The 20,051-nt window shown below is 37.5% G+C and overlaps 2 protein-coding genes across 4 annotated transcripts in view; both read left to right on the top strand.

The window, feature by feature from the left end:
- The first annotated feature begins 251 nt into the window (after window positions 1-251).
- Window positions 252-623, top strand: LOC148948690 (protein CFDP2-like). Its single transcript, XM_089094995.1, has one exon. It carries the CDS (start codon window positions 252-254, stop codon window positions 621-623), a length of 372 nt encoding a protein of 123 aa, XP_088951121.1.
- A 3,058-nt stretch (window positions 624-3,681) lies between these two features.
- Window positions 3,682-20,051, top strand: part of LOC148948689 (dnaJ homolog subfamily C member 9) — a 34,662-nt gene continuing 18,292 nt past the window's right edge. Inside the window, exons 1-2 of one of the 3 annotated variants that reach the window (XM_089094051.1) lie at window positions 3,682-3,722; window positions 13,749-13,853. In XM_089094051.1, the coding sequence (XP_088950177.1) occupies window positions 13,760-13,853 (94 nt within the window). In that variant the 5' untranslated portion in view covers window positions 3,682-3,722; window positions 13,749-13,759. Of the gene's footprint in view, window positions 3,814-13,748; window positions 13,854-20,051 lie in introns of all 3 variants that reach the window. The other 2 variants (XM_089094052.1, XM_089094053.1) reach the window with 2 other exon arrangements.

The following is a 20,051-nucleotide window of genomic DNA, read 5'->3' as shown; positions in this document are numbered from 1 at the left end:
AGGATAGGAAATGATCGCATTAGTGAGGGATACCATCTTCTCTGGTCTGGTCGTACAACCACCAGAAAAAACGAAGTCGGGCTAGTTCTTGACGACAAATCCAAGAAGTGTCTATTGTCATTCACTCCCGTCTCGGATACAATTGCTAATACTTGACTCAATCACAAGCAAGGAAAAATGACGGTCTTGTTTGTTATGCCCCGACAAACGAAGCTGACACCGAAACAAAGGACACTTTCTACTCTGCCCTGATGAATGAATTGTCTAAGATATCCCCGCACGATATTGTCATTCTCCTGGGTGACCTTAATGCAACTGTGAGCGACAACCACAACTTATGGCGACAAGTCATTGGACCAGTTACTCCGGATTCCCTAAATGACAATGGTCTAAGGCTTCTACAACTCTGCAGCATGCACAACCTTGTGATTACGAATACCATGTTTGCAAGGAAGGACATTCACAAATATACATGGTACAGTAATGACGGCCATACTAAAAAAATGATCGACTACATCATCGTGTCACAGAGATGGAGGTCTTCGATTAGTAACTGCAGGACGTATAGGGCAGCTAAAATTGGCAGCACTGACCATCGCCTCGTCGTCGCTAACATCGACTAAGGCTCAAAGCCCATCGCTCAGAACCAAGACCAGTCAAGATCGATGTCTCTCGCCTCTGCGATCAGAAGATACGGTTGAAATATGCCATTGATGTCTTGAACCGCTTCGACGCACTCCTGCCATTTGAAAGTTGTGAAAACGCATGGCTCTTGTTCAAAAAAGAATATTTTGGAACCAGCAACAGCAAATGTTTGACGGAAAAGCGTGCTAATAAAGCGTGGATTCAGTCGAATACGCTGGATCTCATAGAACCTAGACACCAGGCGACACTTATCTATGACATGATCATCTCTCCAAGCATTAATGGTGTCTACAAAAAACTGATACAGCGAGACAAGAAACTGTTTGTTGAAAGGAAGGCACATGATCTAGAGGGTGCAGCCAAGAAAGGTGACGTTGGCAGTCTTTATAAGCATCTCCGTGATCTAACAGGAGACATAGCCCCTCGGTTGCATGTGTTGTCTCTGTGGATGGTCAGCCGCTCAGTGACGAAGCTGCCCAGGTCAGTCGATGGAAAGACCACTTCTCGGGCCTCCTCAACGCCGAAGCCGTAACGCAGACTGACCAGGAACATTAGCCTTGCCACCAGGACCCATGAACTGCTGACAAGTGACACAGAAACTCCTTTCAGGTCATCAGAAATCTACACAGCAGTAAAACGTTTGAAGAACAACAAAGCGGCAGGCGTATGTGGAATATCTGCTTAGTTTCTGAAGAATGCTGGACCGGCAATGCTTCTATGGCTTCATATGCTGTTTTCTGTGGTTTGGCGCACAGAATGGATCCAAAGGACTGGCGAGCTGGTATAATACTGCCCTTATGGAAGAGAAATGGGAGCAAGAGCATCTGTTCGAACTACAGAGGCATAAAGCTACTTTCAGTGCCTGGAAAGCTCTTTGTTATGACCCTGCTGGATAGATGCACGAGTATCCTCAGGAGAAAGAGGAGAGTCCAGCAGGCGGGGTTTATGCCCGAGAAATCCACTGTCGAACAAATCTTTACCATGCGCCAGTTAATTGAGAAGACGAAGGAATTCAGGAGGAAAGCATATGTTGCCTTTGTGGACTTCAAGGCTGCGTTTGACTCGGTGGATCGCAACTCGCTCTGTCTGATACTTCGATCAACTGTTCTATCAGACAAATACTGCAAGTTGTTTGAAAAGCTTTACGAAGAGACCGTGGGTTTCGTCCAAGTCAACGGCAAACGGAGCACGACATTCGGCATCAAAAATGGTGTACGACAAGGGTGTGCCGCCGCCCCACAACTGTTCAATTGCGTGATAGACCATGTCATGACACGAAAAACAAATCGCCTACCCTTTGGTCTGCAGTTTGGAGATCGCGTTCTGACGGACGCTGACTTCGCAGATGATCTTGGTCTTGTTGCTGACTCGATCGACCAGTTGACTGACGCTCTGGAAGTTCTACAGGAAGAGGCAGCAAAAGTGGGGCTGAAAATAAACTGGCTTAAGACGAAGATAATGGCAATTGAGCCCCCAAGCCCAGTCTCGCCCCCTGAGAACATAACTGTTTGCGGAGCTCCTGTTGAAGTTGTAAAAACTTCACTTATCTTGGCTCCGTGCTGTCTAATGAAGGCTCTACAGAGGAAGAGGTGTGCAGCCGAGTTTCAAAAGCCTCGTCTACCGTCGGAAGGCTCAACAATCTCTAGAGAATGCCACATATGTCTAGGCGGACGAAGATGCGAATTTATAACGCATCCGTAGGCTTGGTCCTCCTCTATGCAGCGGAAACCTGTCCTCTCAAATCAACAACCCTCAGCATGATAGACGTGTGCCAGATGAAACAGCACCGTCGGATTCAGGGACTTCGATGGGACGATCTTGTAAGCAACACAAGGTTGCTCGCACTCACCTCCTAAGTGTCTTTCTCCGACCAAACAGCACAGCGTATTCTCAGATGCTTCGGAAACCTCCTCTGCATGCCGCCAAAAACCCCAGCCCGTAGAGTCTATCATTTTGACGATAAAGTTCATGCCTTGTCTTACCAGAGGGGCAGACCTTAAATAAAGTGGAAGGATAGCCTCAAGAAATTCCTGGAGATAGCTAATATCGCTGTCGAAGAGGCCCCATTAATAGCGGGCGACCGGTTAGCCTGGACGAGAAGAGTTGCGACGCTCTACGCCACCCCCAACGTGGCAGGAGCCTTAAGTGAGGTAAGTCATCTATGCTAGAATTTTGAGAAACTGAGGATAGACGAGCACAAGCACCAATTGATTGGTACCAAAAAATTGTTTCAGTTCGACGTCTGTATTAAATACATTTTGTTTGTGGTTTCAAGCCCAAAGGCTTATCGGGTCAAACAAAAAAAAAAATGAAGAGATTCAAGCACTTGGAAAGAAACCAATGATCTCTACCTTATTTTGACACCATGGCTCCCCAGGAAATTGCCGCTCACTGTTTGAGAACCTCTGGTCTAACACATTTTACAAAAATTTTTGAAATATACCAAAATGGCACTATCATGTCAATGCTGGTAATTATATATGACGCTGTTCTATTAGCTGGGGCCCAAGCAAGAAGTGAAGTTAGGTTAATGCTAATGAAATAAAACAAAATATTATTAAAATATAATAGTTTATAAACATATTTGGGCTTTATATTTGCACTTGAGGGGGGGGGGGGTAAAGCATAACTTATATTAAATACGTAACCTAACCTAGGTACCTTCCTTGCCCCTAAACCGCAAAAAGGAAAGTTTAAATATTGTAAACGCAGTGATAACACTGCGCAGTGTTTGCAATCCCCAGCATAGGAATTGTCCATTGAAAGAAACCTGTTTGACTAGTTTCTTTTATCATCTATCTTGCGTGGGTCCCAGCTAATAGAGTAGTACCTTATATATTTGTTTATATAGTTCAATTTTATACTGTAAGAGGGGCTATTAATAAAATCTCAGTTTATCCATTTATTTGTTTATCCATGATCAAAATTTTGTCCTAAAACCAAAATATATTCCCGTGACTCGTGACATGTTTTTGGTCAATTTGTGCTAATCATATTGTAACTGTCAAAAACGCTGCGTGTTTGCGGTATGTGCCAAAAATTTTGAATTTTTAATATAGACAAGAGTTGGCTAGAAGGTGATATTTCACCTGGTTAGAAGAATATTTCTCACAAGGAGCTGCTTTTAAAGTGCCTTACTCTTGGGGGCAATTAACTAGTAAAGACTATGTGGGCTATTCCTTTTTTTTCATTTAGCCTAAAATCTAGTCATTCTGGGGTTTGCAGCATTTGACTAGGGGTAAAGAACCAGTATCCAATTGAGCAAAAATTATGTAAAACTAAAACCCTCACAGCTTGTTACCAAAGAAAAATTGAGAAGAATTGTATATATCAATGAATAGCTAAAAATCCAAGCTACACATCAATATGGTTAGGCTAGGTCTAGCCTATTATTAAAATTATTTAAGATCAAACACTTAAAATTACTAGTTTATTGACTTACCTATAAGGACCTCTTGGTACAGTTCTACCAAATCAATAATATAAAGTTAGGAATAAAGTGAAGACACCATTTGATGCCTTTTTTTTATGCTGATTACAAATATAATAATCTTTTCTATCGGAAATAAATTTCAGCCCCCCCCCCCCTATATTTGCCAATTCAGGGTTAGGTTAGGGTAAATATATACCCTGAATTGGCATATATAAGGGGGGGGGCTGAAATTCATTTCTGATAGAAATGATTACTATATTTGTAATCAGCATAAAAAAAGGCATTGAGCGGTATATTCACTTTATGCATAAGTCAACAATATGATTTGGTAGAAATTTACTGACCTCTTTTTGGAAATACCAATTATCCTATTTTGATGTATATGTACTTTCAGTGCCATTTCAAAAAAGTGTTGGATGTCTAACCATCATCCAAAAACATCAGCCATTAGGGGAGGTCATTGGAACACACCTTCTTTGGTCAGTGGGCATCCTTTTCATTCTAATCACATAAATTATTAGCTAATAATTTAATATAAATTTTAGCATTGCTTAATATCAGTTGAAATATTAATATGCTTGCCTTCCTAAAAGATAGATAGGCTATAGTTTCCAGATATAGTGCTTGCTACTGTCAAAATAGGAATCCTCCATCCATAATGCATAGATACAGCCCTATCCTGACTTACCTTCCTTCCTCCTGTACACAATGTGCAGATACAACCATTCACATATTCCCAGGCCAAACAATATCTGTGGTGATAAAGTTTCTTATCAAACACTTACTTGTAGATTAAATTAAAATAAAAATTCAACTGAAAATAAGGAGCAACATCAAACTAAAATGAACAGAAATTATTCCATATATGAAAGGGTCTGCCCCCTCCTCCCCCTTTTGCTTGTTGCTCTAAAGTTTTTGGTACTTTAAAAAAGCTTCATATTCTAATGAAACAGCCCTTGTCTTTTAGGAGTTGTTCTTAAAGAATTGGGACAAAAAGTCAAACTTTAACATAAAGAGCATGAGATGATGCACTATAAAATGTTATACAAAATAAACATTATACTTCCCCACTTCTATGTAGAGAAAACAATAAAAAGTCATACAGATGACTTTTATATCTTGTACTCTTATGGAGCAACCTTAATAAAGTCATACAGAAGACTTTAATATCTCATTTTGTTGCAAAGCAATATAAATAAAGTCACACAGATGTCTCTTTTGGTTTTCTCCTGGTATGTATGATGCACTAAATTAGGAACAAGGAGATTCCTATTTTGATGGTAATGAGATTTATATTTGGAAACTTAACATTGCAATTAATATTACGTTCTGCTAGCATTTAACTTAAACCAATTGCTAGCAATTTCTTTGATTAGAGTGAGGGCCCTTTGCCAAAGAGGGCCTGTGACCATTCTAATAACCACCCTTAACAGCCAATGTTTTGGACAACGGTTAACATTATACACTTTTTTTAATTGGACAGCCCAGACTTTGTATAGCATAGAATCAAGTTAAGTTCATATGCATGTTAGCCTATTTAGGAAAACAATTATTGCAAAAAGACTATTTGAAAACAGGATACAATTTAAGTTGAAATTTATTTCTAAAATTCTCATAAAAAATTAACTGCTGGGTTATATTCACCCACAATGAAATTTCAGTGTCTTTGTGAACTATTTTGCTTTTAACAATCATTTGTGTTAGCCTTTTCATGTGAGGAGACCATCGTTGGCCTCACCATTACTCCAAATTGAAGTATCTTGCCAAACATCAATGCAGTTCAGGTTGGAGTTTTCAATTCCATCAATACAGATTGCAGTTTTGAAGATATGTTGTGGAGGGGAAAGTAGATGTATTCACACTCCTTTAGCATATGATGCTACATCACAGCTTGTGCAGCTCTCATGGTTACCCATCAGAAGTAAGACAGGCTTACTTAGGAGTGGATGCACATGTGAATTGAAATGCTCCAAGTACAGCATGAACAAGTTCTTTGTCATCTAGGCATTACTAGGCTTCACACTTGCAACAACAGTAGTTCCTGGACAAGCTCAATCAAGAAGCCTGAGACAAAAACAACCCTTCAGGAAGGTGAAGAAAGCTGGAATGAATCTGCCCATAGTGCTTACTTTTCAAACCATTGTTACCAGCTTCTTCCTTTCTTGTGAAGTTGTCCCACCAAGCTGTTTGGCACTCCTGGGACTAGACAGTTTTTGGCCATTTGTAAAATATGTCTCATCCATGTTAAAAATACAACTAGCCAAAAAACTGGACTTTGATGTACAGCTTACAAAGGCTGTTGTAAATACATGAATAGCCTGCCAATTGAACCCTTGGTTTCTAGATATGCTGGTAGGTTCTAGTCAATGCAGTGAGATAGAGGGATATCTTTGATGAAAATATTTCAACCACTTCACCAGTAACTTTTTCTTCATCCCATTGTGTTTTCATTGCATTAGAATTCCTCTGAGCTGATTGCCATGCAAGTTCTTTGGCTTTCTTATTAGTAAAACCATACTGCATTCTTGCAGCCTGCTGAAGGTAATGCTCAATACATGTTTCTTGTTCACTTGGAAACACCCGTCTGTTGTCCTAGTCCAGTATGAAAGAAAATTGCATTTTTTTTTTCATCTGTTGTATCACAATATGCTTTAGGATATTTGCTGAATGAGTTTTTTTTTTATATTATAAATTTCTGCAGCTGCTTGGAGTGGCATCCTATCTAGACAAGGAGAAATTGCATTCTTCATGATCTTCTGCCTCCCAAGCATGCAATGATGGTCCTATTTTTTGGCATCCTGAAAAAAATAAGAGTTGACAGTATGAAAAAGAGAAGAATGGCAAATTGTGAACAAATCAAAGTTTTACTACAGTTTCAATAATTTTGAGTAGATCTTATGCAGAAAATAAGTCTGGTCATTGTCCATATGACCTTAACCCAACCTGTAAATATTGGGTATCCTGGGACTCAATGTACACAATGTGTTACAGGATATCCCAAACCAAATGTCCCAAAGTACTATCTAGGGAATATGCTAGGAAAAATTGCTTCTCTATCAGTAGATGGTGAATGGCCAAATTGAAGAATATACCAACAGAAAGCCAACATCTTGATTAATTCCAACTGAAGTAACACTTCTCTTCAACTGAGTTTATTGTAAAGAACTTCAAGATTTCACTTACTGAATTTTTTTTTTCAAGTTGCACAAGAAAATTTTTCAACTCAAAATTTTTAAAATACTTACTGTAAAAGAAATGTAGAATCAAACCAATACTAAGAGAAAACATTTTTCCAGGATTAAGACAGGTACTAAACTTTATAATCCTTAGAAATAGGGAAAGAGTTGAAATATGGTCTCGAAAACTCTTTTATAGTATGTAATTTATGCTCTGAGTTTATTCCTAAAATTTTCATTCTTCTAATAAAAATATCTTCCAAGATGGCTATAACCCCCTCATATAGAATGTTACTGGGGCAGAGTCCACTCTGAAGTTTTGAGTCAAAGGGTAAATTTGTCAATGATGACCTCCTTTTGTCTTGGGAAATAGTTGAGTTAAATAGATGAAATAATAATTTCAGGAATGTATTCAGAGCCTAAACTGTACAGTCCCATGACCCAGGGTCTCTGCGCCTGGCAAATTATGCAGAGTTTATTAAGCTCTGTCCTTTAGACCACCCACTTGGAAAAAAAGGTGGCGGTGTTTTGTTCTTTACTAAGAGTAACCTTTACCCAAAGCTGGTTTGAGTAACTAGTTTATCCGAGTATGATGAAATCCTCTGGCTAAGTATTAGACCAAAAGTTCTTCCTCGTCCATTTAATATTATTGCAATAGCTGTTTTCTATTACTCCCCAAATCAAAATATCGAGCCAAAACGTAAATCCATCCAGCAATTGCAGACAAGTGCTGATTTTGTTATTTCTAAATACCCCAATGCTGGTTTTTTTTTAGTTGGCGATCCAAATGACCTTAAATTGTTTTTTTTTTGTACCTCAATAAAATTTAAGCAATTTTTAAAAATCCCAACGACTCGGGGAAATACCTCTCTTGATGTTATTTTAACTACTATGTATAATTTTTACAACCCTTCCTCAGCTTTGCCTCCATGAGGTGGGAGTTATCATCTTTTAAGTCTTTTATCCCCCACCTCAAATTTTAAGAATTCTTTCTCAATAACTTATGGCAGTTATTGCACTCTTCGAAATTCTTTTATTCTTTCTTTTGTTATGTGGCTGAATACTGAAGATTGGTCCGATGTTTATAGTTTAAAAAATCTTGATGAGAAAATGACTTTGTTCCACAAAAAGCTAATTGACAAATATCAAATTTGTTTCCCTGAAAAAAAAATTAAAAAGGTGCTCCAGTGATAAACCCTTTATTAACCAAACTATAAAAACACTAATTAGAACCAAATTGAAGCTTTTCAAAAATGATAGACCAGATAAAGCCAATAAACTAAGAAAATCAATTAAAAGAGAAGTTCGCAAATTGGCACGATCTTACTAAAAAATAAGGTCGAAGTATTGTTCACTAATAAACCAAAAAACTGGTATTCTGAGGTTAAAAATCTATGTGGCATGAGGTTTGAACAGCTTAACTTCAATCTACCCGAGTCCCCTGATATTACTGCCAATAATCTCAATAAATTCCTCACTTCCAGTGTCCAGAGCCTTCCACCACTGTCCGACCAATTACCATCAGGAGCCCTTTCCCTTCTTTACCCACTGTTTCCCTGTCTGAGATAGAAAGAAGAATTCAAAAACTAAGAAAAACAAGTATTTGTCCTTTTGGATATCCCCTTTCCTCTTATTAGTGCCTTAGGTGATTTCTTGTCTAAGCCTTTGTCTTTCCTGTTTAACAAAAATACTGATTCTGGGCAAATTCCTACAATTTGTAAACAGGATTTCATAGCCCCTTTGAAAAAGAAAAACGGAAAGCCTGGTTTTGAAGGCGTTCGGCCTATAAATCTTACTCCTATTTTCTCGAAACTTTATGAAGGATTACTTGTAGATTGGCTAAAGGAAAAAATCCTACCTCTTACTGACTTGAAACAATTTAGGAACCTAAAATCCACCTGTACTTCCCATTACCTCGTTTTTCTTATTGATCACATCGGGAAAACCCTTGAAAAGCCTAATTCCTGGCTAAATTTAATTTCCATTGACCTTCAGAAAGCATTCGACCTTGTTAACCACAATATTTTAATTGATAAACTTGTCAACAAGTTCAACATTGATCCCTTACTGGTGAAATTAGTTGCCTCCTTCTTAACAAATAGATCGCAAGTTGTCAAATACCAAAACCATTATTCAAATCCTCTACCTGTCCACAATAGCATACCCCAAGGTACTCTCCTAGGTCCCCTCCTTTTTTCAGTAATGATCAACAGCCTCACAAGGGAATTTCCTGACCGATGGAAATTTGTTGATGACCTAAAGGTTGTTGAAACTTGCTTCATAAATTTAATAAGAGACCCTATGATTATCCTCATTGAAATTGGAGACGAGGCCTTAGACTTAGACATGACAGTAAACGCCTCTAAGTCCATGATAATGCCCATTTGTTTCTTCAAATCCTCGCCCTATTTTCTTAATCCTATCCCTCCTAAAATTTCTGTGTCCTCATTTAAACTACTTGGCGTCACAATTTCTTCAAATTTAAAATGGCATATCCACAGTAAAGATATTCTCCATAGAGCTAATGTATCTATTATCCTCCTTCAGCTTCCACATAAAGTCGGAGTCCTCCCTTCTCATTCCTTTCAAATTTATACGTCTTTTGACTGTCCCCAGCTAGAATATGCTTGTCCACTTTGGCGGCCAGATATCTCTCATAAAGATTCGGAAAACATTATATCAATTAAAAAAGGGGCTTTGCAACTAATTTTCAAAGAAGGCAAGGTGCCATACTCTCTGCTCCTAAAAAAAGCTATTCTGAAAACCCTGGAGCAAAGGAGTGTTTCGTTGTGTCTCCGTTTTGCAAAAAATGCCATAACAAACCCTCGGACGGCAAGTATTTTCCCCAAATGTCACTCCCCATCCAGATTACGGCCGCCTCGAACTGTTTCTGAGCCCATCCCTGCTTTGTCCCCCATTCGCTGCGTTACTTCCAGATACGAAATAACTTTTATCCCCTTCATTACAGAAAAAATAAATAAAATATCTCATTAGTTTCTTCCCCCCCCCCTCTTTTTTGTTTATTAGTTGATGGTACTGCCCAGGTTCTTGCACTCCTTTGCTTGCCCCCCCCCCCCTTGTTTTTTTTTTTTTTTTGACCAGTTTTTATTGTTTTTAACTATTTTATTTATTTAATGTAGTTGAATTATTTACATTTTCTTAGTATCCCTTTTAATTTAAATGCATTTATGTCTCTCTCTAAGTTTAGTTTGACTAGTTTTTAATGCATTTATGTCTCGCTCTAAGTTTAGTTTGACCAGTTTTATCTTTTTAATTTTTTAATTGACTTTTTACTGTTTTAATTATTGACTTTTAAAGGATTGTTCATTATGGTGCTCTCTATTTTGTTGTTGTTCTTTGCATTTTTAGTGTAACCATTTATATTATCGACTCCAAAGTCCGAATTCGGCCCTTTGTGGGCTTGTGATAGCGATTTTTTTGAAATAAAATATCTCTCTTATCTCTTACACCAGAAAGCTATTTGGATACTCTTCTGAAATACAGGACACATGCGAGAAGGGAAATTTGGTTAACGCTAAGGAAATAAAAAAAAATATAATGAAAATATAATAGCTCATGAGAAAATCTAGGCTATATATTTGAAAATTAGTGGGATTGAGGGTAAAGCATAGCATATATTAAATATTCAGCCTATTCTAACCTAACCTAGCTACCTTTTAGTCCCCCTAAACCCCAAAAGACTAACACTTAAATATGTCATGGACTGAGCAATATCCACTATGTAGTGGAAACCTGTTTATCAATACCGGCTTTGAGATTTCAATGCAGTCTTTCTTTTGTGTGTCCTGTATTTGAGAAGTACTGCTATTTGAAGCGTCCACCTCTGCTCCTTTCTCTAACAAAGGACACTGGCCTTTGGTGAACTTGGACAAGCTTTGCAAAAAAGAAGTAGATTTAGAGCAGAAACAAGGTCCAAGGAAAGTGTTGTAAGCCTCATACCTTTGCTAAATCTTATTTTATAAGATTTTAAAGACTTGTTGATTTTATACCTGACACTGACAAAAAACCTAACAGTTTTCAAGAAAATCCTAAAAAAATTATAAAGAAAGAGGTAGCTCAAACCCAAATTAAGGAAAATTTTTTTGCTAAAGTTAAGACAAGTATTACAATCTGCTTAACCTTAGAAATGGATAAAAACTTTATCTAGGAGCTTAAAAGTACCTTTCCAGGGCATAAATTAGGCTCTGGATCCATTTCTGAGCTTTCTTTACCTAACTCAGCTACCCTCCTAGATAGTAAAAAGACAATGTTCTAGAATTTTATCATCAAAAATGTATCTTTTGACAAATGAGATATCCCCTGGTATGTTTTTACCCCTCTCCCCTTCAAAGGTTTGGTTCTAAAGGAACTGACATCCCTCAAACTGAATAAATCTGCTGGCCCAGACGGCATTCACCCACGCATCCTACACGAATGTTGTACAGTTTTGTGTCAACCTCTTTCCATGCTGTTCAAATTATCATTAAATCTTCCTAGACTACCTCAGGATTGGAAAATTGCACATATTATTTCTATTTTTAAAAAAGGTAGAAAGGACCTTGCTGAAAATTATCGACCCATCAGCATGACATCAGCAGTTGTTAAGGTTCTTGAAAGAATAATCAATTCTGCAGTTGTTAAACACCTTGAAGTAAATAATGTTTTACACAGTTCATAACATGGCTTTCGTTCTGGAAGATCTGTTGACACCAATCTCCTTGAATCATATGATCAAATCACCAAGTTGCTTGATATTGGGGTGCCTGCTGATATGATTCTTCTTGACTTTTCTAAAGCTTTTGACAAAGTGTGTCACAATCGACTTGCAATTAAATTGCATGTAGTTACGCTCAAAGAGTAATCCCCGCTCTGGATCCTTTATTTTCTTTACTCACAAAACCAATGTGTTCAGTTGTTTGATGACTCTGGAGATTGTGTTCTTTCTTCCTCAACATGTGTTCTGAGTGGAGCTCCTCAGGGAAGTGTCTTGGGTCCTACATTATTTAATATTTTCATCAGTGATGTTCCTTCCATTATCAGCAGTAATTCAACTCTTTATGCAGATGACCTGAAGCTTCTTGGGCCAGCTTTGTCCTGTAAAGATCATGCCCTGCAACAAAATAATCTTCAACTGCTGGGTCAATGGGCTGATGCCTGGCTTCTTGAAGTCAGAGTTGCCATGTGCCATATAATTCACTTTGACGAACTGAATCCTTGCAGCTCTTATTTTTTCTTAGGCCACCCACTCTCCTCAGTAAATAATGAGCAAGATCTTGGTGTCACTATTGACAATGAATTAAAATTCAACACACATGCTAAGAGGTCTCCTGCTGGGGCTAGTTCAACCTTGGGTTTGATTAAGCGTACCATTTCCACTCGTTCTTTTAAAGTCATCAGTCTTCTTTATAAGGGACTTGTGCGTCCTAAGCTTGAAGTTGGAATGTAACTTGCCTCTCCATATTTAAAAAAAAATATAAAACTTCTTGAAGATGTGCAGAGACATGCCACTAAAGTGATATCTGGCATGCAAGAGCTATCCTATCCTGCAAGACTATCAAAGTTGAATCTCCCTACACTTGTAAGCAGGAGAAATAGAGGGGATGCCATTTTAGCCTTTAAGTTATTGAGGGTTGACATTCTACCAGCTTTAATCCCTGTTATTAGCACCAATTTAAGAATTAAAGGTCACCACCTGAAACTTGTTAAACAGTTTATAATATCTAGTGTCTGCAATCAGTTCTTCTCTACATATATTGCCAACAATTGGAACAAATTATTTAATGAAAAAGTTACTGCTGAATCTGTTGATGTTTTCAAACGAAGGCTAGATGCTGAATGGTCCTCCAAAGAGTGTAAATTCAATTGGGATGCTATCGATGATGGAGCAGCACCTGGTCACGAGTGATTCTTACATACAACTAGTCATCATTCCGGAGCTCTACAAGGAGAAATCCTTAGATTACTCCTAGCTGCAATTTAAGGGAATTTAAGGATAAAGTTGAATGCCAAAAAAAAAAATCATCAGTAGCCCCTGAAAAGCTAATAATTGTTGTGCTAGTAACAAAATTTCTCATGAAACTTTACACTGCAGTATATTCCAAAGCCGTTTTTTTTTCCTTGACAAATTTGCATTAAGGAAAGTGAACAATAAAAAAATAGACAGTTTTCTGCAAAGTATCTTTTGAAAGGCACAAATATTCTGGGAAGATTAACAATTAATATGTCTTTTTTGTTATGCTGTATTTTGCAAGGACAAAAATATTTGTTTGCTTTCTAAAAAAGGAGATTTATAGGATTCTCTTTTGGCCCTAATCTGATGTAACTGTGTCTCCTAAGACCTCTAAAAAATTTTGAAGAAGGAAAAACGCTAGCTAAAAAACACGTCTTTAATGTCTGAACCTGTCAATCTCTATTGTTTTCAAGCTGGAAAATTTTAGTTTGTTTTCTTAAAAAAATAATTTTGGTTATATCATAAGTATTCTTTTTTTTTTTAGAAGCTAAAGCTATGCCATCTTTTCTTGAGCTATGTCAAGAACTGTTTGATTCAAAGGACTTATATGTTGTGCTTGGAGTAGACAAAAAAGCAGATAATCAACAAGGTAAAGTATTTAATGTGTATAAAATTCACTTCCCATCCCTTCTATTACCTCTTTTAATACAAATGTGAGTAGTATTATATCTATAAATTTTCGGACCAACCTTATTACATCTGTTTTTTTTGCTCTGTTATTGACTCTGAACTGTGCAAATTTGGCTCATGCAAGACTGTGATCCAATCATTTTTCGGAAATAAATCTCATCTTATATTTTAAAACTTCTGGGATAATTGCAAAAATCTGTTTGCTAGGACATTGTAGACCAGGAGAACCAGAGTGCAAATGAGCAAACATTGCACTTTTGATCATCTTGTCAAGAACAGCTTAATGAAGGGTTTTTGGCCGAAGTTTGATACAAAATGTCAGATATAGTAACAAGTAACAGTAGCATGACTGTATAATTGAGTAAATATATACAATCACAGTGCCTATAATTCAGATGCTAAAGAAGTAATACGAGGTGATATGTCATACAAGTTTGTGATATGTGATATGTCATATATATCATTTGAGTTTGTCTGGTTTCCACTTTGATTGTAGTTCTGTCCAAAAGGGGATGCAAACTAAAACGTTCTAGAATAGTCAAGAACTTACAAGAAAAAGGCAGATACAGAATAAATTTAAAATACCAATGAATTTGAGCACCTTTTTTTTCAAATCAGGTAGACCCATTATAAAAAAAGAACTATATGATTAGAAAAATGCCAGTGAACTTGAACACCTTTTTTTTCAAATCGGGTAGACCCATTATAAAAAAGAACTACATGATTAGAAAATCACAAACAGAATTTTGCCATGGTTTTTTCTTCATAACTATCAAGCTTAGAATAGAATAGATCACTGCAAGCGAAAATTCCCATGAGAATCCCGGGCCTCCCACTGGGTTCATAATTATCGAAAAAATTCATAATTTTAACTGAGGTTCTAAATGGTTCATAATTTAGAAAAAAGCTTCATAAAGTTCATATTTTTCTTGCCATCAGCTGGAAAGTACTTGCGGTTGCTGTGTTTTTCCTTATAAAGGACAAGCAAAGCAAATGTGCAAGAGTTTTATTTAAAACGTTTCAAACTGTAACACTGCATGTTTTGTGAAGATATGGAGCTTCCTCCATATTGTTTTCTGAAATGTGTTCCAAGTCAATGACTAACTATCGTTGTTTCAGCTGAGAGACTTGATGATCAATAGGATGCTCTAAATGAATATTTCCTGAAATTCATTCCTAAGAAAAGACCAAAATTGATGAAGTCCAGCGGATACAGAGAGATATCTAGCAGTCTCAAGTGTAACACAACCAAACCATTAGACCTCTTTGTCATATCTTTCGGAAAGCTATTTGCTCAGTTCACGGAGTTGTTTTAACATGAAGAACCACCTATCCACATTCTGTATGACGAAATGCGTCGACTAATAGTGATGATCACCAGCCGTTTTGTCAAGCAAAATGCTTGGACTGATATTCAGGAGGAAAAAAAATACTTTTTCTGATCTCTCCAATTCAAATGGGGATTTTCTTCCATCCAATAAAGTGGCATGTAGTGACGTCATGGAAGAATGCCTGTCGAAGGTACAAAGTTGATGCTCTGAACTTCAGGAGTAGTGCCAGAACTGCTTATCTGGCCGCTTGCCGCCATATTAAAGAGAAATCACTAGGTCAAAGTGGCCTTCAGCATTTCTGGTGCCTGCGGCTGGATGATTCAAATCCGGAGACAAGAACAAGCAACTTTGGGAAAATCGTTGGATTTATACCTTTCCGTGTGAATACTGAAGCTGCCAGCAACGAATGAAGCTTGCTCCAGCTGGAACCATGTTTGCCTAAGAACATGACTTCATCAAGGATTGATGTTTTATCGAACTCAGTTTTTAGTCTGAAAAACTATCAAGGACAGACAAAATATCCCCTATTTTCAAAGACAGTAAAAGCAGCTCTCTGCATGTTGCATGGGAACGCTGACATTGAACGTGATTTTTCCCGGTCAGGACGGATCATGACTGAGGAAAAATCATCAATGAATGTGAAAATGCTCAATGCTAGACTGATAGTCTCTGACGCTCTAAAGAAGTTTGAGAACAGGCCGGAGTTAGTCCCTATTACCAGAGAGCTGCTGAATTTGGGGCGAAATACGTGCCAGAGCTATAAACTGTACCTGGAAATTAAGCAATCTAGACAGGCGAAGAGGAGTCCATTAGGAAAGAAGAAGAAGAGGAAAAAAAGAGGATGTTATCTGAGAAGAAGATCATTAAACACCCGGAAAAATAGATTTGATTCAGAAGAAGTCAGTTGAAAAGGAGAAGAGACAAGTAGCAGAAAGGCTTCTTCAAGAAGCTAATGAGAAGCTGAAAAACTTTAGATGTCAAAGTCTTTGTAGAAATAAGCCTTGCACAAAATGTGATCGAGGCTTTGAGCTGGAAGATGCACGAAGAAGATAAGGTAGCCAGATTGGTTTTATCTGATACAGAGCAGGGTAAACAAACAAAAGTCGTCCTCAATTTTGTCATATTTTACCAAAAGGAACAAGTAGAGTAGATTATTTTGTAGGGGTGTATTTCGTACTGTTGTATACAAAAACTTGTGAACTAAAAACAACAACAAAAAACAAGAAGAATATGTGCACTAATGACGAAAACACCAACTGCCGCTTTTTGTGTCCACGGATATTTTTTGAGGTGCATATATCGTAAATTTAGATTCATAATTGGTTCATAAAAAGCGTAATCAAAAGTTCATAAAGTTCATATTTTTGTGGTCAAAAGTTCATAAAGTTCATATTTTTCACAAAAAGTCTAGCGGGAGGCCTGTAATAGAAAAATATAATATTTGGCTATTTTTGGCAACTGTGTTTTTGGCAACTATATATTTTCAGAAGAAACGGGTGTACTTGAAGTAATCCAAAAAAAAGAATCTCAACCATGATCCCAATGAAATTACCCCTGAGAAGGGAGATACCAATAACCAAATGCTATGCACCATCTCCCCATTACCAAGTGACCTTTCTGAGGACTCAGACTCCAATGAAACCATGGTCACTGTCCACTCTGAGGACTCAAATCTCCATGATGATGGCTTCAAAACAGTCACTCCTAAAAGATCCAAGAGAAAACGGTACACCAGTTTCTCCCCATTAAAGACAGTTTCTACTACACCCACATCTTTTTTGGAAGAAGAGCACTTCATCCACATTTTGCCTACCTCTCCTGAAACCATGTTCCAAATAAAAAACATCCAAACAATTAGACTTGAGCTCTTCAAAATCCTGAAAATTAACTTCAACCTCAACATCAACAGAGATGGTTCAATCTTAATATCTATTCAAGCAGGCTTTGAAAATGCAAAAACAACTCTTTTGTCACTTAACTTCCTTGGAGGCATTAAGGTCCATTCAAAGCAATGGATTCGCCCTCCCCCTGCCCAAACAAAAATTGTCATATACAATATCCCTAATGGTATTCCTGAAACTGAATTAAAGGATGGCCTTATGAACTGCAAAGGCCAAAAAATATCAGTATCAAAAGTCACCAGACTTGGAAAACCCAACAATGATGGCATATACACATCTAAATCCTACCTTTTCACCATGGAATCCACCCTAGAGAACTTCAGTGAACCTATATCCCTATTTGGCCAGATAAAGCCCTACAAAGAGTACAAGGCTAAGCCAATACAGTGTGAAATATGTCTGATAATGGGTCACACAAAACAACACTGCAAAACAAACCTGAAGAGGTGCAACCTATGCCAAAACATCCATCCTCCAAACACAGCAAACTGTGCAAACAAGAAATTATCATACATTAATTGCAAAGGTCCCCATTCTTCTGACAACAGATCTGTATGCCCAAAATACAAGGCAAGATCAATAGCTCTCAGGTTGTCTGAAAAAGAAAACATCCCATTTCAGTTTGCAAAAATTAAACTCATGGTGCACAATGCAGATGCACCTGAATTCTCTGAACCAAAAACCCAACCTAATCAAAAAACTCTACAGCAAAAAGCTACAAGGACCCATCCATAAAAAACATTCCCTGGAATCAAGACCTTAGACTTTCCCCCCCTTCCAGCCAGAGACCAAGACCCTGAATCTTCTATAAGTAAACCTGCAAAACCAACCTCATCAAAATCGCCAAAGGAAATATCAGAAGAAAATCCAAATCTACTTACAAACTTATGCCTCTACATATTCAACTTCAACTCACTCTCCAGAACATCCCTCACAGAAGACCAAAAATCCTCAATTCTAGAAGAGATGGCTAATACCTACTTCCCAAAAAATCTTAAGGACACAGCCAACACAAATTTCAGCACTATACTCAGTAAACTAAATCTATCTATCAATGGCTAACCCTCAGTTACCTCTATCCTCCTCAATTTTGCAATGGAATGTGAGATCATTAAATGACTATAAAATCACTGACCTTCTTAAGTATACATTTTCACACAACATAGACATACTATGCCTCCAAGAAACCCATTTAAACTCATCAGTTAATCTAAAAATTCCTGGTTATGATGTCCTAAGAAAAGACAGATCTTCCAATAGAATTGGTGGTGGAGTTGCCATCCTTGTACGATTTCACCTCAAATTCTGTGGTATAAGCCTCCCTGATTTCAGTCATGACATTGATGCAATTGGTGTAAAGCTGTGGCTGGCAAACATGGAGGTCACTGTTATTAATTTATATAATCCAAATGGCAATAACAATGGACATGATATTTTCAATTTTATTTCTAATAATTTCTCAAATTCAAATCTAGTGGTTGTTGGGGACTTCAATGCCCATAGTTGTATCTGGGGTTATTCACCTCAAAATAATGCTGGAAAATACATAGAGGAATTCCTCAAAGCGCGTCTCCATTTGGCAGATTCTGCAAATCTGCCAGAATACCGAATCCGCAATCATTGTCATCTCCATTTGCGGTTATTCGGCAAAATATTTAAACAACAGGTTCGTGGGTGTACAAAAAACACAATGGATATGCTTCAGATGCGTCTTGTTCAATCAAATTTAGAATTAATGATCTTGTTGCAGAGTCTATCTCTGATAACAAACTCGATCTTCATTAATTTATCAAGGTCTAGAAGGAGGAGAGCTAATGTAAATTCACAGCTCATGGAGCTGCAAAGGCTAAGGAGGGAGCTTTATTCTAAAAGAATTTGGGTTATGCCCCAAACTCACGCTTGGTGGGATAATATTCGTGAAAGGTACACCAATGCTGAGTTCTACAATTACTTCAGAATGAACTGGGACATCTTTTATTGGATTGTGAATAAAGTAGAAAATGCTATACAAACAAATGACACAAAATTCAGGCCAGCAATTAGAGTGGACAAGAAAGTTGTTGTTGCCATCTATATTTTAGCAACAAACAGTGATTATAAAACAACAGGCTCACTATTTGGCTTGGGAAGGAGTACTGTTGGGAAGTGCTTTCATGATTTTATAGATGCGGCACTGAGAGTTATTCTGCCAGAATTAATCAAATGGCCTACCAGCTTGGAACAATTAATGGTAAAAGAAAAGGAATTTGATGAACTTTGAGGATTTCCTATGACTATTGGGGCTATAGACGGTTGCCATGTCCCTTTCCACCCTCCCAAAAGATATCAAAGTGACTATTATAATTTTAAGGGCTGGTATAGTGTGAATATGCTTGTGATATCAGATGCCAAGTACCAATGTTTGTATGCTAAAGCAGGCATACTAGGTAGATGTAGTGATGCTGGTGCATTTATGTCCACCAGTATTTACCAAAAAGCTATGTATGGCACTCTCTTTCCAAGCTATTCAAGGTATTTGAATGGTGTCAAGATTCCATTTCATCTTCTTGGGGATGGGGCTTTTAGACTAGAGGCTTGGATGATGAAGCCTTTTAGTAAGCAATCAACTGAGCCAGAAGAATTCTTTATAATAAAAGGTAAGCTTTTTGCATTTTCTCTAGGCTCCAAAGCTTTCATCCAAAGATTAGTCCTATAGTCTACTTCTTGAGCTTTCATTAGCAGACCAATTCATGTCTGCTTTCTTTAAAGTATTTTCGGTTGTTAGAAACCTCGTTTTAGGTTGAATTAGAAAAAAATATATCATTCATTTTCCAGTATAATTAAAAACTAAGGTTCTTGGAATAAAATTGCTATATTTGACAGTTTATTTAATGAGCAATACTTACTACAACAAAAAATAAAGCTGTTAAACTTGTTGTTAAGCAT

The sequence above is a fragment of the Artemia sp. Qi Xiang Cuo genome, chromosome 9 (genome assembly GCF_049724085.1).
Source record: "Artemia sp. Qi Xiang Cuo chromosome 9, ASM4972408v1, whole genome shotgun sequence".
Classification (NCBI taxonomy): domain Eukaryota; kingdom Metazoa; phylum Arthropoda; class Branchiopoda; order Anostraca; family Artemiidae; genus Artemia; species Artemia sp. Qi Xiang Cuo.
Note: the sequence above shows the minus strand (reverse complement) of the source record. Positions and strands in the feature narration are given on the sequence as shown.

What these genes read in the sequence shown, in the direction of transcription:
- LOC148948690 (XM_089094995.1), top strand. Translation starts at nt 252, where the DNA reads ATGAATGAATTGTCTAAGATATCCCCGCACGATATTGTCATTCTCCTG.